At 39.6% G+C, this 24,294-nt stretch overlaps 2 protein-coding genes across 3 annotated transcripts; both read left to right on the forward strand.

The window, feature by feature from the left end:
• Positions 1–5,327: 5,327 nt before the first annotated feature.
• On the forward strand, positions 5,328–9,541 carry LOC306968989 (melanoregulin). 2 transcript variants are annotated; one of them, XM_079564595.1, is made up of 6 exons: positions 5,328–5,457; positions 6,655–6,752; positions 6,907–7,069; positions 7,261–7,351; positions 7,420–7,586; positions 9,266–9,541. In XM_079564595.1, the coding sequence occupies exons 2-6, from the start codon at positions 6,655–6,657 to the stop codon at positions 9,470–9,472; spliced, it is 726 nt and encodes a 241-aa protein (XP_079420721.1). In that variant the 5' UTR covers positions 5,328–5,457; the 3' UTR covers positions 9,473–9,541. The 2 variants fall into 2 exon arrangements, with proteins under 2 accessions (XP_079420721.1, XP_079420720.1); XM_079564594.1 differs by having other exon boundaries at positions 5,328–5,441.
• An 11,337-nt stretch (positions 9,542–20,878) lies between these two features.
• tcap (titin-cap (telethonin)) lies at positions 20,879–23,795 on the forward strand. Its single transcript, XM_079564598.1, has 2 exons — positions 20,879–21,121; positions 22,377–23,795. The coding sequence occupies exons 1-2, from the start codon at positions 20,973–20,975 to the stop codon at positions 22,753–22,755; spliced, it is 528 nt and encodes a 175-aa protein (XP_079420724.1). The 5' UTR covers positions 20,879–20,972; the 3' UTR covers positions 22,756–23,795.
• Positions 23,796–24,294: the final 499 nt, after the last annotated feature.

The following is a 24,294-nucleotide window of genomic DNA, read 5'->3' on the forward strand; positions in this document are numbered from 1 at the left end:
GACTGTCCATTTACCACGTGGCTGTAATGTGTTGTTCATATCCTGAATTATTATTATATCAGTGCTCTCTGCTGGACACGTGCAAGTCTTTCATTTTTTTTAAATTTGAGCTGCCCCCTAGTGGCTGGAATGAGCTTTCTGGTTATTCTTTAAAAATGCACAACTCCGCACAGGAATGGGCTAGAGAATTTCTTTGTTTTTTTTAAAGCAGTACTAAGTAACTTGTTTACCTTAATAAATCCTTTTCGTAGTCCCTGTGGGGGTAATACAAGTGTTTATGGGATGATTGGAGGGTCTTTCATCTCCCCCTGGTGTCTCTGGCCAGAAAACCTTGCTTGCAACTTGACTGCCACCGGACCGGAGCAACCAATAAACACTAATAGAATCATGAAGAAGAAGCTAACAGGCTAACGGGCAAAGCTAACTGCGGGCTAGCGCCACTCAAATAGTATTTACAGCCAAGTTTGAGTGAAAAAAAATATTTTCATTGTATAATTGGATGTATAATATCCCTCTCTCCCTTCGCCTTTTCTGTCAGCGTAATATTTACTCTGAGACAATTAATAAGTTAAAAAATCGCAACTTGCTACAGCACCTGCAGTTGCGCTTATGGCCTCTAGGGGCAAGAGTTACTCAGTACTGCTTTGACATACTTTACAGGACGGGCCGGATTAAATCATCTCGTGGGCCGGATCTGGCCCATGGGCCGCATGTTTGACACCCCTAGTTTAGCAGATATATTGATTGGTTTATGTCCCTGTAATTATTTGGCAGATGAAAGGGACATTGACAAACGTTTAGTATTTTGGCACAAATTATATCTAGAATTGGCGGCATTGTTTAATCACAGAGGTTTAATTTTTAGTAAACAAAGACATAAAAGCTTGGTTGAAACATATGGGAATTTGACATTTCTTTAACCGCCACAAGTGTGTGTATATATAGGTTACCAACATCAAGCTCTACAACCGGTTTACGTTACAAATTTTAACGCTGCTATCGCTCGCCCTAGTTGAGAAAGTTGTCTGTAAAGTTATTACCAAACAGAAGCTTTGTGAAATCCGTTGTTATTCCCATTTTTGAGCCACTGACCTTTAGTGGCTTTTGCAGTAAACAACCAACTCCATTATCTTTTTGTTTCTATTTCTATTTCTGGCATGCCCACTGGCTCCCAAAAACTACCACTGTTTATGAAGTTTGAAGCATAACTTGTTATCAAACGGAGAAGTTGGTCATCGTCAAACTTGGGCAAAGCAGAACATCTTGTTGCCTCAACCATAGTCACCGTATTTCGAGATTCGTTACCGCTGACATGACATGACCTGGGGCGGGTTTGCTCGCTGCTAAGGCTCTGGGGTTGATGAACTTAAATGGTGTGAACATTCTTCCAAGTGCTATGATCAAACATCAAAGCAACTGTAAAATGCATCGAATGGACACATCATGGAGCTGAACAGTTGCACGGTTGTGACTTGTAATGCACAACACAATTATGAACTGGAATCTGTTGTTTCTTGTTTTGTTTTTTTCTATGTTTTGCTGTATAGTCTACACGTAACGGTGCCTTTCAGAACTGCCTTTTTGCAATGTTTTTTGAGGAAGTTTCTACAGTACTGTCTGTACTTGTTTCTCTGTAAGCGCATCAAACTTAACTCGGAAGCCATCACATGACCAAATTTTCTAACATTGATTAAAATGGTCGAATTTTGACACTATTCTCCTGCTGTTCTTTGTTTTTTTTTATACTTTTGTAGTAGCAGTAGACATTTACTTTCTTTCTCTTTGTGATCGACTGAACAAGACATTTTTATGGTTTGGAATAGCAGTCAATCAATGTGTTTAATTTTCTACCAGTAACCCATCAATTGCCAAACCAGCAGTGGCCCATGTCATTAACGGAGTGGGTTAAACACATTCATCCCTTGTTTGGTACAGTCTGAGCACGCAGTCACGATCGATTTTATATTGCTTGTAGAGCTAAACTGCGAGGTGCCAGATTCTGCCCCACACCTAATATTTATTTATTTATTTATTTATCAGGGACGATACAATCAACATAGTTACAATTAATATTTGCAGCTGATACGATGCATGAAGAGCTTGTAGCTAGTGCTAATTCGCAACTCATGTCTTCAACAATCAACAATGGACTGCGTTACACACACGTTAAACTCGCCGCACAGTTTGATCACACAGTTTGGTCATAGTTGCTTCATGTGGCTTGTCGTACCAGACTGCTGGGTAGGTGGAATCTGGCAACCGCTGGATGTCAATATCAACAATGTAATGGGTTACACACATTAACCTCTTACCCCTCTGCATTTTCTCCAGTTCAGCTTTACCCAAATTTAACCACAAATGAGTGTAATGCCTCATTTGAATAAGGCCTTTGTCACTTTTTCGCTGCATTTTTGTCTTTTTTTTTAACCTATTTGTAATGTTTTGCTTCTTTATCTTTTTGTGTTGCTTTTGTCTTTTTTTCGCCACGTTTTTGTCACTCTTTTCTTGCTTCTTTGTTGCTTTTTTGTCACTTTTTTCTTTGAACTACATATTGTAAGTCAAAGAGCTCCAACCTTGTTTTACATGAGGTACTTTTATGTAACAAAAGCGATAGACTTGCGCTATTTAAAAAAATATGACTCTTGATTGAGTTTCATTTTAATTGCCACTCCTGTGTTTCCTGCCTCAATATATCAAACTTCAAATGTTGTTATCTTAGCCTGTATATCTACAGTTTAATTGATTTTTTTAAAGCTTACCTAGACTTTGTCACTGCTAAGCTGACCAAAAATAATAATTCACTTCATGGCACACACTGGGATGGGAATACCATGTTCGACATGGGTGTTATGGTAATCACATGGTTTTTAGACATCATACGGGACAGACCTGTCACACCAACCTCATTGAGTGCTTTTCCAGGAAACATGTATAATATTCTCTTGGAAAGAGTCGACGTGTTTCTCTGAGTTTCCCTGGGGTTTAGCACAGGCCACCGACTCGGGGCTGAGGCATTGTTGTTTATATGAGCAGTTAACTTTTTTCTGTCGACAAAATTTCACAATCATACGCTTGGTTAGGGTAACGTTTCTTTAAAATCATTTTACGCTAGAAGTGAGAAGTAGTGGCCCGAATATTTACTCAAGAGTAAAGAAGTACTTACTTGAGCAGTGTGAGTACAGAGTATCTGAGCGTAGAAGTTTGATTCATGTTTCAGTAAAGAAACAAAATATGAAAAAATGTGGTGAATTGAAAAATAATATATATAAGAAGATGATTATGAAGAATAATGTAAACAAAACACAAACTACTGTACATCTATTATGCGTCAAAATGAAGACATTTATTTAAGTTTACCTGAAAGCCAAAATGTCAGAGATACAGTGGGAGGAAAAAGTGAAAAAAGAAAAATGTAATTTCTTACATTTCTGTCTAAATTGCTTATGAAATGTGGTCTGATCTTTATTAAAATCACAACAATGAGTAAAGCGTGTCTTAAACGAATGCCTCCCAAACATTTACATGTTATCATGTTTCTATAGGCCATATCATATGAAAAAATTCACAGGACAGGGAGGAATAAGTGAGTACACCCCCTGATCCTCCAGGAGCTAATTTTATGCAGACATTTAGAGTCAGGTGTGAGCCAACCTGAAGTCCAATCACTGAGGTGTGGCTTAAAGCTTCTCATGCCACAGAAAAACCCACACTGGTTAAGAAATGTCTCTTGTTGAGAAGCATTGTGTGATGTGCACCATGCCTCACTCAAAATGGCTCCTTGAAGACCACCAATCAAGAAATGTTGATTTGTTTAAAGCTGGAAAAGGTTACAGAACCGTCTATTGCTTCACTTCCAAGCAGTGGCCTCACTGTAAAGATGACTCCAAGCGCACAGCACAGAATACTCAATGAGGTAAAAAAAGAACCCTAGAGAGTCTGCTAAAGACTTATCTAAATTACTGGCACATGCCGACATCTCTGTTGACACATATACAATACATAAAACATTGAACAAGAATGGGGTTCATGGGAGAACGCCACGGAGGAAGCCATTACTGTCTAAAAAGAACCATTGCTGCACATTTGAAGTTTGCAGAGACCACTTGGATGCTCCACAGCACTACTGGCAGAATATTTTGTTGGCTAAGGAAACCAAAGTTTAATCGTTTGGGTGGAACACATAACGTCATGTGTGGAGGAAATTGGAACAGCACATCAACATTAAAACCCACCTGCTTTGCTGCCTCAGGGCCTGGACAACGTGTTGTCCTCAATGGAAAAAGGAATTCACAAGTTTATCAAGATATTTTGCTTAAAAGCTTGAGGCCATCTGTCCAGCAGCTGAAGCTCAACAGAGTATGAGCGCTGCAGCAAGACAATGACCCAAAGCACAAAAGCAAATCCACTTCAGAATGGTTTCAGAAGAATAAAACATGCATTCTGGAATGGCTCAAAGTCCAGACCTAAACCTGATTGAGATGCTGTGCCGTGACCTCAAGAAAGCCATTCACACCACACATCCCAGGAATCTCGCTGAACTGCAACAGTTTTTGAAGCAAAAGGTCCAAGATTCATCCTGATCGTTTGCACGTCTAATCTGCAGCTACAAGAAACATCTGGATGAAGTCAACCAGTTATTGAATCTGAGGGTGTAGTGACTTATTCCACGCTGTCCTGTGAACGTTTACATGTTATGGCCAAAAAAATATGATGAAATGTAAATGTTTGGGTGGTGCTAGTTTAAGCAGATACTGTTTAAGAAGACACTGTACTCATTCTTGTGATTTTAATAGAGATCCAACCACATTTTATGACCAATTTAACCAGAAATGTACGAAATTCCAATTCCTCCCACTGTAAATTTGCCACGTGCCACCCTTGTGTAACGCGGTGCCACCCCAGAGGAAAACAGACGCCAATGGCAAACAGGGCTCCAATGCATTTATCCCTTGTTATCCATTCTATGTCCATGCTAGTTTAGTTAAGTTTGATTTATTGTCATTGTAAGACACAAGGAAATTCAAGGGCACAAGTAAAAGTGGACAAATCCCGTTAGTTTCCCCCTGTCCCAGCTCATTCCTGGCCTGTGCCTTCTCCTCATCTCCACACATTCACTCTTGAGCAACCGCACACAATACAACTGAACTATCTGTTAAATCGGCGCATCCATGGTGGAAAAATAGCGCGTCTAATGATACTGTTACGAAGATGGGACGTCCTGGAGGCAAAACACCAAGCGCTGCAGCCGCTCATGTGATAGGGCTGTGACTGTCTCCTGAGCCTATGGGTGTGAGAAGATACTGCATCAGAAGGGGGAAAGACGCGGGTTTTGACTGGGCCCATTGTCCTCCATGTAAAGCCAATGAGACGGACCAGAGTTAAGGATCTAGCCTGGACCTGCTAGACCCGACCGGAGAGCTTCTTTGTGTGGGGATTGTCAGGTAATGGAGATGTAAGGTAAAGAGGCTTAAAACTATTTCATTTGTGGTGAGCTAAATGACTACTTAGTTTGATTTGATGCCTGTGGTAAGCATTAATCAGAGCTTTATACCAGTGAAGTGGTAAATGTGGTAAGAAGAAAAAGAAGCAATGGTATGTTCTAAAGCAAGCTGGTACCTGGTACTTCTTAAGGTGGCACCAAGGGTCAAGTGCAATGTTTTATTTGATTCATTTTAATAAGAAATTATGTAATTTCTGCTTTGGTAATTCATTTCAATCAGGCGTTTACTTTTGTTTTTGTTTAGGCATGGTTTACCCACTTTAGACATAATTTTGATCTTCTTTAGACCATGTTCAGTCCTGATTTGATAATGGTCGAGGCGAGGTTGTACTTGTAACGTTGCAAGGTCATATTTTAGAAGGTTGTACTTGAAACACTGTTTTAAAACTTTCACAAACTGAGAGTTAGAATCACATAATCCAAAGATAGAAGTGGGTCTTGCTCATGGCTCATTGGAACAGTATCGTAACTGTGTTCGTATCATAAAATCTATTGACTGCACTTTAAAGGTCTGTTCCTGCTCTGTGAGTCAGTTGTGATTTAATTAAAATGACTGGACAGTAATTGTTGTTAATTTTTGTTTATGAGAATGGTTTTAGAATCGTAGCATTGTGATTAGATTTGGTTGAGTCTAGAATTAGTCCTGGTGGTTTTGTTCTGTTAGCCCCAGTCTTAATGCTGTCTCAGTCTATATTCAATCCTGTACCTTATTCAGGCTAAGTGTCTAGTTTAGGATGCCCTCACACTTATTTTCACTGAAATACTTCTGTTAGATGTCTGTGTTTTGATGTCTTTTGCCTCTTTTCCAGGGATTCTGAGTCAGTTTGCTTCCATTCATTTTTAACTTAGTTTGAAAGTGTCGGGGCAAACCAGGGCTTATAAATAGATCTTTTTAATTTGATTTTGATTGACTTTGTTAGCACAGTTTACACTCAATAATGGACCAGTTTTGTGTAGTCCTGCAAGATTTTTTCATTCTTCAAATCTCTCTCTCTTTCTCTCTTTTTTGAAGTCACACTCCAGTTAGTCTGAACATCAAACATAACCGTAGGCGTCATCATCTTTTGTCAACTTCTGTATCGATTTAGGCTTTCATCATTATAAAAAATCTACAGAGAACATTCATAATCTTCAGCTCCGTCACCCCTCTTTAGATGGGGTCAGCGTTTGGCCGGTTCTGTATGAAGTTCTGCTGCTGCTGCTGTTGCACCGCAGATGAGGACGATGACGACGAAAAGGAGCCTCTGCTGCCGTAAGTAAAAACATTCGCTCAGACTTTAACTGATTACCCAAAAGTAGTCTGATAATACACGTGGTAATGACAAATATACAGAAGTGACTGAGGTTTGTAAGCGCAGACAGAAGCAGGTAAAGTTGGTTTATTTTCTGGTTTCTTGTCTGGATAGGCCTGATCCATTGGAGTACTTTAACCGTGAAGTGCAAAAGCGGCGGGACGAGGAGACCAACCTGTGGAGCACCCCCGGAGACCCCAGCCACTCTGAGAGAGCCGACGACCGGACACTACACACTTTGCTGCAGGCCCGCAACCAGACGCGCATGGGCTCCACGGTACGACATGCACAGTATAGGGACATACAGAAGACTATTGTCATTGTTCAAAATGAAATCACTGTAGGCTTAACCAGCAGATGTAGTTTTCCACCGCTTGTGTCGGTAGAATGAATATAGTCTAGCTGGGTATATTTTTTCAAATCCTAGGCGATCACAGTTACAATTCTGGTCTTGTTATCATTCTTTAGGGTTACAGACGTTTAAGTGTTGACATTGAAGCCATGAGAGACACAAGACGAGAAGTTCGAGACAAGTGGAAGACCATCTTGGAGAACTTAGGTGATTCATCCCTTATCTTCATGATTATAAACAGTATACAGTATAACAGTATATTTTTCTATCTCCAGGCTTTATGGCGGAGGCTGACTCCCTGCTGAACGTTACGGCAGGAGGATCACAAGACCGGATGAGGAACGCCCCCGCGGCCCGGGCCATGCTCAATATGCTCCACACGGAGACCTCCATCTTCAACAGCAACAAGAACCCACCTCCAGAGAGATACCTGTTCATTCTAGTGAGACAACTACACCTGTTTTTGACAGTACAGTGATCTGGTTTGCCCTGGTGAGACACAATGGGTTGGATGACAGTGTGGTGGTGGGCATCAGTACTACATTGTCCCATAATTTATGATTATTACTATTTCTTTAGGATCCTCAACAAACCTTTGCCTCATGGTGGACTCTGACTCGATTACCTGTGTTATCACAGTCATGGGGTTATAAGACCGGTAGTCCATGTCCGGGTACTGGAGATCTTAAGCTCTTTACCCCCACCTGAACCAAGCACATTTTCTCCAGTTTGGCTTTTCCCAAATCTAAAGCTTCTGGAAAGAAGTGTCAGAATAGCAACAAAAACTAAACGATGAAAACGATGAAAACGCAACAAAAAAGAGCAAAGGAAAAGTGACAAAAACAAGGATGAAACTGCAACAAAAGAGTGACAAAAACGAAACAAAAAAGCGATGAAAATGTGATGAAAAAGTGACAAAAACATGACGAAAACGTGACGAAAAGGCTATGAAAAAGTGACAAAAGCGTGATTAAAAAGCGATGTAGATAAAATGCCAAAAAATGACGACGACGCGAGGAAAAAACACAATTTAGATGAGTTTTGTAGGCCTTAGCTTTCAAGTGAGGCCTGAAACTGGCCAATAGGCTGTGATCTTTTGGATTTGGGTAAAGCTGAACTGGAGAAAATGCACTTAGTTGGGGTGCGGGGGTTAAGAGGTTAAGTGGCTGTACATGCAAAAAGGGAAAAAACACAGACTGGGGTATATTGAGGGTTCGAATCCCAGCTCCTGATGATGCACACTGTCGTTGTGTCCTTGGGCAAGACACTTCCCCCACCTTACCAGTGTCTGAGTACATTGGTGAATGAATGAGAGTGTGAATGGCTGACTGGTTCCTTGCTGTAAAGCGTTTTGGGCCTGATGATGGTAGAAAAGCGCTTTCTAAGTTGAAACCATTTACAACCACTTTCTGTTATTTGTTTATTCCATCATCAGTCACACTCGTCCTGTGGTAAGCTACTCAGCCACAGCTGCCCTGAGGAAACCAAAAGAAACACGGCCCCTGTTTTGCTTTTCATGACCTCTCCAACCACAGGCAAAAACACAACAGCGCAAAGAGATGCAATTTTGGCGCCTGGCAAGGATGAAAAGGCCAATCTTCAAGTTAATGTTTCAACAACCTGATCAGCCTGAGCCTACTCATAATGTTAATTTGGCTTCTTTTATCTTAATAGATGTATAATTCTAGTCAGACAAGTGATATGTTTCTTTCCCTTTCCTGGGCGTGACATGTTCCATTGACACAGCAAAACGTGACACAAAGAATTACACAACTAGGTATCAACATTGAAGACAGGAATTTGTTTTAACACTAAGCCATAATGGAGATGACACAATCAAAGAGGCTGCTCAATAGTCCTATTTTAAACTCAGTATTTTTATTAGTTGTGAAACATCATTAACTCTGAAGAACTGGGATGTTAAAATGTATGAAGAAAGTTGAATTTGGACCACAACTGTCAGTTTAAACCGTACTCTCTTTTATTGTTTGAACAAAAAAAGGCCTATAAATGATGATATGACATATATAGGCTACTGTATAAAATGTGATTCCTGTATAAAATTGTGTTTTCAATCACTGTTTTTAAAGCATCTCCCCCCCTCTCCCCCCCTGTCCCCAGGATCGCCTCATATACTTAGACATAGCTGAAGATTTTGTCGCCAAGGCCAAACGTTTCTACCCTCCCAAAGACAGCGACGAATCTGACGAGGATCCCACGGGGCTGGGCATCAACCTGCCCCTGCTGCTGGCACGCATGAACGGAGGAGCCCCAGGTGATGATGATGATGAGGAGGAGGAGCAGAGTGATGCCAGTGACAGATCGTAGAGCTGCAGTACCACCAGACAAACACCAGGGCGCAGTAGTCTATAAGCTAACATAGGGACCTTCACTTAAACCGGCAAATAAAACTGAAATGAAATATCCTTTTTGATTTAAAACTGTAATCTTTTGACAAAATGCTCATTAATAAAAAATAAAAAAACTATTATCAATGTAATGTTGAGAGTGGTGTACGACCACAGTGAGGGATGGGAAATGAGCTCTTTGCTGGCTAAAATCAGGCTGAAAGTAAATTCAAAGTTGTTTATGAGACTAAAACTATGACTAAAATAGCCAGATATTTTTGTTGATTAAAATATGAGAAACTAAAATAATCTAAACTTCCAATGACAGTTTGCATGTTCATTAACATGCACTGTCCCCACCAAATAATAAATTAAATTTGATTAGGATAAATATTATCAATGTAAAGTTGACACAATGTATTTTAGCTGACTAAAGGGCGCAATGAGTTGCCATGTGTATGAAATGCAAAGTATAAATAAGTTGCCTTGCCTAAATGTATGAGTTTTGGTCGACTAAAATCTAGACTTAAATGAAATTATGTTTTCATCTGAAAACCAAGACTAAAACTAAATTAACTGTGTCAAGTATCAATGAAGAGCACTTACCCCTAACTTCACTGCTGCTTGCTAAAGGTTTTTATTCAGGTTAATTTTAGAATGGTATCCAATACATAATTTTTTACAAACAAAAGTTTCATTTTTCCTGCAGGCCCCCAGTTCTCTCTTTATGAACCTCCAGGGTTGTTCTGTTCCTTTTCTTTTCTTTTGTTTTGTCCTATGATCAGCAGCTCTGGTTGTCACCCAATCACATGATCAGGAGCGAGTAAATAGCACAAGCTTTGGAATTGTAATGGCATTAGGCAGAGGTAGTGTACAGTAAGTCAATCAAATAATGTCTTTACGCTGAGTATTGTAACAAGTGTCCGATAAATCAACTGTGTGGCCTTTGTATGTGCAATGCTGAAATAAAGTTGCAGCCTAAAGCATATGTCGAGAGAGAGTTCTTTTGAGGAGATGATGGTTTGAGTAAAGCTAAGTTGGCAGCAAGTGTTTATGGATAGTGCTATAGCTTTGATTTAAAATTTGAATTTATATTAAACAGTGAAGCAAAGTACAAAGTGAATTTCTCCATTAAAGTCCTATATCTTATACGCACCCCCCATTAACTCTTGGTCGTCGAGTGAGAGGTAGAGGGGGAGAGGTCATGGAAGTAAGGGAGGTAGAAAGAGGGGAGGGGAGAGGGGGACAGACAGCGAAAGAAAAAGAAAGAAAGAAAGAAAGAAAGAAAGAAAGAAAGAAAGAAAGAAAGAAAGGAAGAAAGGAAGGAAGGAAGGAAGGAAGGAAGGAAGGAAGGAAGGAAGGAAGGAAGGAAGGAAGGAAGGAAGGAAGGAAGGAAGGAAGGAAGGAAGGAAGGAAGGAAGGAAGGAAGGGAGAGCGAGGGAGTGAAGGAAGGGAGAGATAGGAAGTGAAGGAAGGGAGAGAGAGAGAGGGAGGACGAGAGACAGAGGGGAGGGAGAGTGCAAAGAGAGGGGAGGGGAGAGAGATAGAGAGGGTGAGAGAGAGAAAGGAGGGAAGAGAAAGAAAGGGAAGCTGAGAGAGAGGGAGGGAGCCTGGACCTGAAGCCGGCTTTATAATAACATTAATCCCCCAAATTTTGGGGGATTCATTTTGGGCCATAATCAAGATCCATGAACAGAATCCTTGAACTGATGGAGCTGTAGCCGTTTTTAACATGCATGAGCACTCCTTGCAATCAAATATTATCAAAATCGTTCATGTACAGGATTTTAAAGGCCCTTTACCAGATTTTTTGTAGTAGGTTAATGAAATACAATGAAAGGATTAAAGTGGACTTGGATTATTTTATTTGCACGTGGCTATTTTGGTTGTTGTACTAATTCAAATAAGTAAATAAATAAAAGCTAATGAAACCTTTGTTTGTAAAAGTTTGAATGTGCACACTTGCGGTTCTTTTAGTTCATGCTGCATGGCCCTCACGTTGTTGGCTAACGGCGCTCCACACTTGGGCAGTGGTCCACTGTCCTGTCCTGTCCAAACTGTCCCTGGCCTGGACGTCCTGCCGGGACCGTGAGGAGGGGTGAAGGTGGACGCCAGTGTTTTGGTCATCAGCTGTTGTTGTTATGGCTGTTATGTAAGAGATACTGCATGGTCAGGCCACATGCCCGGGACTGTCCGCTGGCCCGGGCACCAACTCTACACCCTGCTCTTGCCAAAGGTAATAAGAACATTTTTTCCCCCAAGGCTGCAGTGTATCAGAAGATGCTGAAAGTGCACGGATAACACTTGATAATGAGCATTTGGACATTCAATATCTGAAGAGTTCATTTGCGAAATCAGATAAGTGCCATTGAAAAAAAACTAAAATTTCACTTTGCATTCCATTATCAGGTTTCAGTGCCATGAAAAATATAAAGTCACTAGTTCTTAATTAAATTTAGCTTTACCTACACAAGTGTCATCTGGAGAGTACAGTCCAAATATCCAAAAGGATTCTGAAAAAAATTCAAAACGGAGATATTTTTGCAAATGAAGCATTTCTCATTCATTTAGTAATCTGCCATCTTGGGGTTAGATTTATTAAAGATCTGCTTCACTCTTCAGACTAAATTAACCCATCAAAGAGGAAAAAGAAAACCTTTCTCTTTTCAGTTTGTCATGTCAACAGAGTCTCAGTCTGAGTCAGTGTTTAAGCTGCTCAAGACGTTAGCATGCTACTGGTTAGCAACTGTCAACCATCTGTCAATGCCTACAACACGATAAACACATGTGTGGCTCACATCTATGAAAACACATATGAAATACTACAGTAACAGCTCAGCTCTGACCTCTGTCACATGTTGTATCCAAGGCTAGATGTTTGGAGTGTGGTTCAGGGCTTTCTCTTGGAGAGGTCAGAGCATGCTAACCGGTAGCCTGCTATTGTCTGAGCAGCTTGAACTCTGACTCGCTGGTTTCTTCACATAAATGTGTGTCTCTGGGGCTGTGTTTTGACTGTTATCTTCTTGAGCAATGAATACAAGTACATAGAAGTGCCAGGGTCAATCAGTTGCATTTCATTTTCATCCTGAGTAGGGATATTGTTACATGTTGTACTGCATAATTCTACTCACGGCATTCAAAATGGCCACCATAGCAACAAAAGTCACATGACTGAAAACCATGTATACGCTTTGAGATTTGGTAATTGCTAACTCTAAATCTAAGCTGGCAGAAATCAGGTTAACAATACTGCCCAGATCATACATAAACGTGATGTTGCTAAAAAGTTAAGTCAAAATGCAGAGGTATTTATGTTCAGACATAGCATGAAAGGCCATTACTGTCTACAAGCCCTCTATGATAGTCCTCCAGTATGTTGTACAGTATGCTGCAATTCAAATGTGCATGTGCTCCCATCAATAATTGTAGTCGCAGTATGAATCTCATCACTCAAGTCAAGTCATGCCATCTCCTCTCCTGACAATCCCCCTCTCTCTCCCACTCACCACCCCCTCTCTCCCTCTCTCTCTCTCCTGTCTCGCTCCCTCTCTCTCTCCTGTCTTGCTCTCTCTCTCTCTCTCTCTCTCTCTCCTCTCTCTCTCTCTCTCCCTCTCTCTCTCTCTCTCTCTCCCTTTCTCTCTCTTCTGTCTCGCTCTGACAGCTCATTTAACTGTCGCTCGAGCAGCTGAGACGTTGTTATTGCACAACTCTGAGTTCCTTAGACGCTGCCCATGGGTCTCACTGTAACAGCGCTTCATTCGTCACCGGTCACCGTCGCACCACCTCATCAGCATCAGCAAAAGAAAAGGAACAAAGAGGCCACAAAAATGAGTGCAACACAATTAAAAACACATTGTCTTTGTTTATTTCCTTCATAAAATTACTGTTTTGTACCTTTAGACTTTGTGTCATATACTTCAGAATGTATTGATGAAATATATGTTTGCATTATATTGAAAACTGTTATATTTTCTTATGTTTTCTTATATTTTCTTTTGTTTTATGCTCAAAATTATACTAAAAAACTACCTTTCAAACTCTCTGCTTTTAAAAATGTCTTCAAATGTGTGTGATCGCATGACGTCCTCAGGGGTCGCCTCTGGTCACTGGGCGGACCCGGTGAGACTAAATCTATAAATATTTCAAGTTGTAAAGCACATCAACACAAGCTGCAGTAGTTTCACACTGAAAAGTAAAAAGTGCTAAAATGAACTGGCTTCACTGTGTACAGCATTCATTACAGCATTCTGTAACGATTGGGCTTTCAACAGTGATTTGATTAAAACCCATGTTAGCGTCGAAAATAATTGATTTGATGTCTGTGAAAGGCGTTATATAAATCATCTTCTTCTTCTTCTTCTTCTTCTTTCTTCTTTCTTCTTTCTTCTTTCTTCTTTCTTCTTTCTTCTTTCTTCTTCCTTCTTTCTTCTTCTTCCTTCTTCTTTCTTTCTTCTTTCTTTTTCCTTCTTCTTCTTCTTTCTTCTTCTTCTTCTTTCTTCTTTCTTCTTTCTTCTTCTTCCTTCTTCCTTCTTTCTTCTTTCTTTTTCCTTCTTCTTCTTCTTCTTCTTCTTCTTCCTTCTTCCTTCTTCCTTCTTTCTTCTTTCTTCTTTCTTTTTCCTTCTTTCTTCTTTCTTTTTCCTTTTTCCTTCTTCTTCTTCTTCTTCTTCGTCTTCTTTCTTCTTTCTTCCTTCTTTTTCCTTCTTCTTTCTTCTTTCTTTTTCCTTTTTCTTCTTCTTCTTCCTTCATTCTTCTTTCTTCTTTCTTTTTCCTTCTTCTTCTTCTTCTTCTTTCTTCCTTCTTCCTTCTTTCTTCTTTCTTCTTTCTTCTTTCTTCTTTCTTCCTTCTTCCTTCTTCCTTCTTCCTTCTTTCTTCTTCTTTCTTCCTTCTTCCTTCTTCCTTCTTCCTTCTTCCTTCTTTCTTCTTTCTTCTTTCTTCTTCCTTCTTCCTTCTTTCTTTTTTCTTCTTTCTTCTTTCTTCTTCCTTCTTTCTCCTTTCTTCTTTCTTTTTCCTTCTTCTCTCTTCTTTCTTCTTTCTTTTTCCTTCTTCTTTCTTCTTTCTACCTTCTTCCTTCTTCCTCCTTCCTTCTTTCTTCTTTCTTCTTTCTTTTTTCTTTTTCCTTCTTCTTCTTCCTTCTTCCTTCTTCCTTCTTTCTTCTTTCTTCTTTCTTTTTCCTTCTTTCTTCTTTCTTTTTCCTTTTTCCTTCTTCTTCTTCTTCTTCTTCGTCTTCTTTCTTCTTTCTTCCTTCTTTTTCCTTCTTCTTTCTTCTTTCTTTTTCCTTTTTCTTCTTCTTCTTCCTTCATTCTTCTTTCTTCTTTCTTTTTCCTTCTTCTTCTTCTTCTTCCTTCTTCCTTCTTCCTTCTTCCTTCTTTCTTCTTTCTTCTTTCTTCTTTCTTCCTTCTTCCTTCTTCCTTCTTTCTTCTTCTTTCTTCCTTCTTCCTTCTTCCTTCTTCCTTCTTCCTTCTTCCTTCTTCCTTCTTCCTTCTTTCTTCTTTCTTCTTTCTTCTTTCTTCTTCCTTCTTCCTTCTTTCTTTTTTCTTCTTTCTTCTTTCTTCTTCCTTCTTTCTCCTTTCTTCTTTCTTTTTCCTTCTTCTCTCTTCTTTCTTCTTTCTTTTTCCTTCTTCTTTCTTCTTTCTACCTTCTTCCTTCTTCCTCCTTCCTTCTTTCTTCTTTCTTCTTTCTTTTTTCTTTTTTCTTTTTTCTTTTTTCTTTTTTCTTTTTTCTTTTTCCTTCTTTCTTCTTTCTTTTTCCTTCTTCTTTCTTCTTTCTTTTTCCTTTGTCTTCTTCTTCCTTCTTCCTTCTTCCTTCGTTCTTCTTCCTTCTTTCTTCTTTCTTTTTCCTTCTTCTTTCTTCTTTCTTTCTTTTTCCTTTCTCTTCTTCTTCTTCTTCTTCTTCTTCTTCTTCTTCTTCTTCTTCTTCTTCTTCTTCTTCTTCTTCTTCTTCTTCCAGCAACACCAAGCAAAGTAATTCAAATCAATCACATCAAGACTGAATTAAAGGAAGGTTCATCTAAACTTTATGTAAACCATTTCTAAACCAGAAGAACACCTAACTTAAAGGCAGTACTTGATTTTTTTTTTTTCTGGTAATGGAACAAAAAATAGTTTTGTCTTCCTTTACTATATTGAAAACACAGACTTTGTGGGGAAAAAACACTGCACTAATTTTAACCTCTTAACCCCCAAACTGGAGCACATGTTCTCCAGTTTGGCTTTACCCAAATCTAAACGCTTTGTGAAAAAAGCGTCAAAATAGCAACAAAAGAGCGACAAAAAACAAATGAAAAAGTGACAAAAACACAACTAAAAAGCAACAGAAAGGTGACAAATACGTGATGAAAAAGTGATGAAAAAGTGTCTAAAATGCAACAAAAACACAAAAGAAAAGTGATGAAATAAAAAGAGTATAAAAAGTGTGTGTGGCGTGGGTTAAGAGGTCAAAGCATTTCTATCATATGAACTTGCAAGTTATTTTTTAGAGCATTTCTGTTAAATGACCCTGAAAAGTGACTGTTCAAGTTGTGAAATGTGCCTTTAAACTTGTCTCTGTGAAGAACTGGGATCCTACACAGTATGTTTCGAAAGTTAGAAATGGGTTTGGCCCACAGCTTACATTTTAATTCAGGTGCTTCCTCTTTCATTGTTTGAAATAAAAATCAGATATAGGGCCCCTCAATCCACAACAAAAATATAAATTAAATGGGTTCTAAAATCAGTATATTCTCAATACCTGAAGAAGCCCAAGTACAGGAAGTGTGGAGTCACTACATTTAACTTGCCTATAGGCTGACATTTACAGTATTACTATCCACCTGTTGCAAATACAACACTTTACAGTATGTTTTATGTAAGCCTGTCATTGACATGACCCCATCTCATTCAGATACTCCTCTGACTGCAGGACCGATCATATGTGTGTGATGTATTATGTACGTGGTGAGAGGAGCTCCCAATGCAGATGAATGAGTCACTCAGGGGGATCGTAGTAACGCAGGGTGTCATAGGTTCGTGTCTGTAACCGGACCTGGACTGGACTGTGTTGACTGGAGCGGCGCTGTAATCCATCAGTCACACAGGAATCCGTCTCTACCTTTGCCAGAGCCACTGAGTTTTATTTGGCAGATGATCGGGAAGTTTGGAGCTCTCGTAAGTCAAAATGTCTCATGGAAGAAAGGACACTGATGCTGAATAAGGGAAATAATGTGTTTAGAGAAGGGACTTTTGTTGTATATTTACAAAAGTGTTTGTTTATTTATTATTTCCAGGCGTTTATTGTAAAAATTGCCTAAACTCAAGATATTTTAAGTACAACATGTGTTTGCTGAAAAAAAATCTATACAAATTATCCATAAAATAAGTTTAAGTAATCAGGCTTGGATCGAAAAAAATCCCTCTGTGGGAATAGAATAAAATGTAAAAAAGTACCAGATCTGAAAATGTGGTGTCAGCCTTTAAACATACAAGTTTCTATATCAATATAGCAATTGTACCTCTAATGAATGTAGCGATAATTTTATATTACAGTTTAAGCTGAGAAGACAGTATGAACCTTTTGCAAAGACTTATAAATGACTGTGGATGTGTTTTGATGTGTTTTGTATTCAATTCTATTCTACGCTGTAAACCAGAACTTCTTGGGCGGCGTTGTTATGATTGTTATGATGAAGTTATGCACAGAGTCAATTACAAGTTCACTGGACTCATCCAATGTAGTTTAGTAGACTTATCGCGTCCCTTCTGGACCCGCCACCTTAACGTGGTGGAGGGGTTTGAGCACCCGAATGATCCTGGGAGCTCTGTTGTCGCGGGCTTCGTGCCCCTGGTAGGGTCTCCCATGGCAAACAGGTCCTAGTTGACAGGTCAGACAAAGAGCGGTTCAGAAGCCCCTTATGAGAGACCAACAGGCCCGGTTTGAATTGTGAGGCCGTCCTTACGTGGACCCATCGGGAAATATGCTTATACAGGCAAAAGAGTCTTAATTCAGACGTGGATGACCTTGTTCTGGACCTAAATGTGTTCACTCCAGAAACAATAGCCCGTCCAGGCGAGCAAAAAAATATTGAATGTGGAAAACCTGCTTGAGTTTACTTATATTACATGTGACATTCTCACTTATATTAATGTGATATTCGCAGTGTTTTCAAGTGCGTCAAAGTAGGGGGTATGCGACTCGCCACCCAAAGCTGGAGCTATGGCTCCAAACAGTTTGAGTACCACTGTTTTAGACAATTTGAAATTGTAAAGTTCAACACACTCATTACATTAACCTTTTCCTATGTGCCTTTTTATATGTGAGGGCACACACAAAACATATAAACTGACAGCTTTAACACAGAAGTGCCAATAGAAAATGTCAAACTATTACTACCCACATAAACTGGCCTGAATGCGCTGCCTCCTTAAAGTGTGAGCAGCTGCGTTTTATCTACTTGCCTAAGCGCGCCCCGTCTTCACCTTTACGCCCTCTTCCTTCACCTCTGTCCTCTGCGCCCCTTAAGTTAGAAGACCCTTAGCCATAACTCACCGTCTCCCCATAGTTTTTTATCACCCGAGTCATCACAATAATGCAAGACAGTCCCATGTCTGTAAATCCCGGCTGCGGAGAGTTGCTGCACAAGCGCTATTCAGATGCAGATGATGTCACAGCATGGCTACGGCATAGCAACCGCCACCAAATGAGCGTCAATGACAAGTTCAAAGTTTTTGGTTGCTATGGGGATTTTTAGATCAATTATGGCATGGAGTTTGTTGTTGTTTTACCTTATGAGTCTACGCTGTTTTTACTACAACTAATAATACTGTTACAAACATATAGTGTTATGTAAAGCAGACAGTACAAACACCTTCTGTTTCTGAACAAATAACATTTTAAAGGCAACATTTTACAGTTCAAATATGTAGTTTTAGAAGAGAATATATTTAGATTTCAGTGAAGACCATGCTTCACTGTCATTTTGTTGGGGACCTTGTATTTTTAATGGTAGATTTCACTACAGATGCTAATTTTCTTACAACATAGATTTCAATTTTTGAAAAAGATTTTACAGTGTACGACAACATATAACTAGCACATTTATTATATAATTAGTTCTACTTTACAGTATTGACCGTGAGTCTTATTTTATTGTTAGTCTAGTTGAAAATATCTATGGGAAAACAGAAGATCTTCTAACTGAGGGTAAAGAGAGGGGGGCAGAGGTGAAGAGACAGGGCACAGAGGTGAAGCGAGGGCATGTTTAGGTGAAAAGCGCTCACAGCTGCAAACATAAACTGCAAATAGTTTGTGTTGCTGGTTTAACATTTTCTCCTCACATTTGTTTTGTGCGTTCACTCTCATTTTAAAGGCGGCTTAAATAAAACATGGATGATGTGGAAGGCAAAGGTATAGATGATACTGTAGTACAATTGTAAGAATATAGAGAGAAATCTGTATGTCGATGATTTGACTGTGAAGTAACGCCGACTGTAACAAGTGAATTTCTCCTTTGTGAGATGAATAAAGGTTTATCTTATCTTATCTTATTTGTGTTGCATTTTTCGCCAGTCTTTTGGGAGCATAGCGTTCTATTTGGAGAGTGCTCTGATGTTCAGTGTAAGAAGGACTGATACTGAACAGCTTTATAGGTAAAACTGTCACCATTTTTATTTGAATTTAGCTTCAACTGTATATAAGAAGAATCCAAAAAGAATATTTAAACATGATGCAACAGATCAATCGGTTATCCATAATTTCACTACACAGGGCTGTCACGATAATCATCTTACGTTCAATCAATGACAGATAAGCAATATCATTTTGGGCTCAATATTGATCCTCAGTACATGTATTAGCCAAAGTAAGTTGTGTCTCATTTATTTATTTGTATTTATTTATTCGTTTTTTTGACAGGGACAGTTCACATTAATAAACATTTCTGTAAATGTGTCAGCATAAGCTGTAAAGCTAGTTCTCAGCTGTTGTCCCTGGGCAAGGTGTATAATGCAACAACAATTATAAAACATAAAACAATGGATCTTATTGGATTTCATGTTCATTGTGGGATATTTAAAGATATTTAAAGACTTTTCTAACAGAGCTTAATCTTTAGAGTGGCCACAGATTACTTGAAAAAGCATCACTGATAACTGATTCCTTCTTTAAAAAGTAACGTAGCTTCTTTAGAGTTTACTTGATTTTAAAAGTAACTAACTTAGATTACAAGTTACTTTTTTAGTTACATTCATTAACTGCCGACATCGCCTCCTCTGTCTCAAAATGCAAATGCCAACTGGTTTTGCCAAAACTCACGTTATTGGAAGTGCATTTTAACAGTTACATCAACAATGCTGCCATAGATTCAGAATAGTGACACATTTCCATCTTCCTCTATTGTTTTCTACGTTTATGATGTTACATCACTCCATGAGATGCAAGAAAAAAGACGTATATATTTTTTATATTCAAGAAAATGAATAGTAACTAACAGTGACTTGGAAAAGTAACTTTAGTCTGATTACTGGTCTGGAAAAAGTAATGCGTTAGATTACTCGTTTCTGATTAGAGTAATGTGTTACTGGGTAACACGTTACTGGCATCACTGTCATTATGAGATCCAATAATATTGTTTGTTGCGATAGTTTCCTGCTTCAATTTATCAAACTTTAGATTTGGTTGTTGTGACAGGCCCAGTTACACCAACATCATACAGTCTGTTATAAACTCAGCAATACTTCATGTTCATAATATAAGCCGTTATTAAAGAAGAAATTAGCAGCTAAATTGCTATATTAGTTACAAAGAATCCATAGACATAAACGTGAAATGTCTGAATTGCACCTAGGGCAGTGCTTCGTGCATCCCATATGAGAAACTTGCACTTTAAGATGCTTGAGGAATGAAGGAATGAAGCAATTATTTGTTTTAGTTAAAGACTGACATGTTTTATTTTTGTTCAGTTTAATATCCACCGCACAACATTGTCTCATCAAACTTTGATCTCTTCCCCGTCTAATCCCCTTCATTATGGAAAAACAGCTGCGTTGTTATAATCTTTCCACATTAGCCTCGAATTATCACTTGTTAGCGTCCACACATCAACGCAAAATCCCCCCTAATCTCCACAGACTTAACCTGCCTTGTTAATCCATCCTCGGCAATATGTATATTTCTGATGGTGAGACACACCTGCTGTGTTTGATGAGGCTGAGTGATTAAAGCTGACTGGAAATATCAATATCAAGGGGGATTTTCAGTTCAATTACCTCTTACCCCTGTCCGCTGTGACGCCTCTGAGCTCCCAGCAATGACACTTGTGGGCTGAGTGTCCAATGTCAGTACACAGTGGTTGCAGAGTGACAACATGCCTTAAAAATAGCAACGGGGCATCTACAAAAGCCAGGCTCGAGCCCCGGCAGACGGCACAAGGACGAGGCAAAGAGATCCCAGCGCAAAGCAGCATCAAAAACTACACAAGAGTTCGGAGACAGCTGAAGGCTATTACAAGGATGTCGATGAGCACAGTCTTGCAGAAGCGCGATGGGGCCGTGGTGGGTGCTGAGTTGACCTGTAGCGTCCGGGAGGAAAACAAAGCACTGAAGGAGAGCTACAGCGCGGACTGGCAGAGTGTCTTCCTCAAAACGCAGCCACAGGAAAGGTAAGAGATCTGGAAAAAGAGTTCACTAGAAGAAGGCGAAATTGGATTTTAGTAACATCTAAGGTGAACAGTATTAAGAGATTAAATGTTTGGCAGATAGGCAACAAAAAGGATAGAAATATTCATATAATGTCATTTAAAGTGAGAACATAATAAAGCATAGCATAGTGTCTTTACGGTGGATCTGATATCACCAAGTAATTAAGAGTCCAGGACCAATGTTAGGGTTAGGCAGATTGACTGGCTGTAACATTTTACGTTGGTCCTGGATTCTTAATTACTTGGTGATATCAGATCAACCTGTCTTTACCTACCATCACAGTGGCCCCATGATTAATTGTTTTTAGGACTTCTGGTAGGTTTTCCCTGCTGATTGACCTGTCTCCATGGTTACACATACATTTCATTCCAAAAACCTTCCAGAAATCCTAAAAAAAAAGATCCTGAAGCATCATAGGAGCCACTTGGATGGAAAGCAAAGGTGCCCAGCCAAACACCCATACAGTTGCTTGGTCACTGAAGGGTAAAATACGCACTAATAAAATAAATGTAGCTGTTGTGAGTCAAGTGGCTTCCCTTTAGGCCTCAAAACAGGCTCAAAATTTTAGATTACAACGTAGTCTCCAAAAATAAATGTACTGACATCCTATGAGCAATGGATTTGCACCTACTTAAGTGATGAGACACATGAGATCGGGTTTGAACTTTCAATATTGCACAATCAAAGAGCACTGGAGCCTATTCAAATAACAAACTTTGGAAAATATCTTAGATTGTGGCCAACCAAAGTCACATCACATACATCGAAAGATATACAGAAAGACATATTCACTGCCCTATAATTTACTATGGACGTTGAAATGCCTTGTATCTGGAGAGTTCTGCTTTTATTAATATGTTTCTTGATCATCTCCATTGTAAGTTTTCCCAGTTCCTTATTGAGATCTAAAAGTGTGTTTTCCAGCAGGTTTGGTTTTATTTTTTCCAAAAACAGATTCATATAAATGCAAGTCCTGAGAAACAAGAAAACATCCAACTCAAATTACCTAATCCAGCTGACGACATTGAAATATTTTAATATGATGGAAAACTCTTGGACTTTCCATATAGGTTTTCAACAGCCACATTTATTTTCTTCATAAAATCCAATACCCACAAGAGTACTTCAACAAATAGATACAGCTTAAAAACGTCACTTCTAGTTACAACTCGGGATCTTCTTCATTGTGTTCTAACAAATGCTTCTATCTTTCAGACAGACCATGAACATGAACGACACGTCCCGCCGAGAGACGCTGTCCGCGCAGTGGCAGGCCCGCACCCTGTTCCAGTCCTGCCCCTCGGGAGTGCTCCGGCTGGGCACAGTGGAGACCGGGGTGAGGGAGCACCAACTCCTTCCCAAGAGAAACACCCTCCCGCTGCCCATCTTCACCCCGGCCGAGCTGGGCGTCCGCCTCGGCCGCGGAGCCCCCCACACGGAGGAGGACTTCGAGCCGTTTCCCGCCCCGAACGGAGTCTGTCCCACCAAGAGGGAGGTGGTTGAGATCACCAAAGACCTGCCCCCGGTCAAACCCGGTCTCATGGTGCCCAACATCCTGGGGAGGTCCATGTCCCTGGAGGTGCAGAGAGGCTGAGAGAGACGGGGGTTAGGAGGTAGATGACGGACTGGATGAGCACCAAGAAATAAGCATGACGAGATGTATATAAATATTTAATTTCACAACTCATGTCAAACTTGGTTGGCAGTTAGCGGCACAAGAATGTCTTTCCAAAGTGCCTTTTTGTTTGTCAGTTTTGTAGGATTTATCTTAAAGGGACAGAAGGTTCGGTGAGTGTTTTGTGTTGTTTCGATTGCCTAATATGGCGTCAAGACTTCATGATGACAAGTCGAGATGCAACTATAAATAGAATCTGCCTTATATCATGTAAAACACCGTGCTTTCCTCAAATTATCGCTAATTTAAGCATTCAAGAAACTCTTAAAGCTAAAATCATGATCAAAACTTGATCAGTACAAGTCATTTTAACTGAGTTTCTGTAATATTTCAGCAGATAAGTACCGATGTTCGCCGGAAAAAGCTCGCCGACTGTAACCACAGGCCTAATGTGATAAAGTGACCAGTTGTGCCAGTTCCAAGGAAAAGCAGATCGTCCATTAAGCTTGGATTTCTGGCAACTCAGAACTGGCACATAATTTAGACGCAAACGAATGTATTGGATGTCAGACATGTCCTCAAGAGTATAAGTTTGAGCTTGAAGTTGTAAAAAGTTGTAAAGTTAAGTTAAAGGGTGTCTTGGCTTGTAATGACGGAAAAAAACACTGAATGGATTAAATGGCCTCGCATGAGATTGTATTGGAAAGAGAGTCGGTGGAAACAGCACCAGGGAGGCAGAGGGGAGGGTGGATGATGACAGCTCTGGGTAGGACACACTTGTGGACCGGCTCCCCCCCCCCCTGTGTGCCCCGCCTGATCCCCAGAGAGGACATGATGTGGTCAGCTGATGTACTCAAGTATGTGTGAGATAAGAGTCTATTTGCTTTTAGCAGAGTGACGACCGACACGGGGTACACTTGCACATTTGTTTTTGAATAATGTTTGACTTTGTGACGTTTATAAAGTTGTATTTTGATAGTTGACTATTTATTTATTTCAATAAAATAACGATAAAAGCCTTTTGTGTTCACGCTTCGATCTTTTTTTTTTACCGTTTCAGCAAATTTGTTTTTCGCAAGTTTTAATGTATACCGTTCTAATAATTGTACCGATTTATTAGGAGCAGGACATTGTTTCCGAGCGCTCGCATCGCTCCGACACTGCACAGGGACTTTTTAATTGATCCCAGTGGAGCACAGGATGTAGAAAAGTGTCTGCTTGTTCCTTTTTTTTGATTAGCCAAAACATTATGGCTATCTGTGGAAGAGATGGCTGCTCTAATTATAATTCCTGTATATGGATATAAGAACAAATGTGATTCTGGAACTCACAATAGGATTTAAACTGGACACTTTATTTATGGATTGATTTTTGCTTTAACCCTAATGTTCCTACCTCAAAAACATACAGTAGCTGGAGTAGTATTTTGCTAATTCTTTCACACAGGTTTAACTAATCCTGTTCTCTTTGGTTATCATGCTTGATAAAGTATTTCCTGGATTACATTTCGTAATAGAT

Source organism: Gobius niger (genome assembly GCF_951799975.1).
Source record: "Gobius niger genome assembly, chromosome: 10".
NCBI classification, from domain to species: Eukaryota; Metazoa; Chordata; class Actinopteri; order Gobiiformes; family Gobiidae; genus Gobius; species Gobius niger.

What these genes read in the sequence shown, in the direction of transcription:
- LOC306968989 (XM_079564595.1), top strand. Translation starts at nt 6,655, where the DNA reads ATGGGGTCAGCGTTTGGCCGGTTCTGTATGAAGTTCTGCTGCTGCTGC. An exon ending in GACCATCTTGGAGAACTTAG is followed by an intron (nt 7,352 to 7,419) that starts GTGATTCATCCC and finishes TTCTATCTCCAG; the next exon opens with GCTTTATGGCGGAGGCTGAC. An exon ending in AGAGATACCTGTTCATTCTA is followed by an intron (nt 7,587 to 9,265) that starts GTGAGACAACTA and finishes CCCTGTCCCCAG; the next exon opens with GATCGCCTCATATACTTAGA.
- tcap (XM_079564598.1), top strand. Translation starts at nt 20,973, where the DNA reads ATGTCGATGAGCACAGTCTTGCAGAAGCGCGATGGGGCCGTGGTGGGT. An exon ending in AAAACGCAGCCACAGGAAAG is followed by an intron (nt 21,122 to 22,376) that starts GTAAGAGATCTG and finishes TCTATCTTTCAG; the next exon opens with ACAGACCATGAACATGAACG.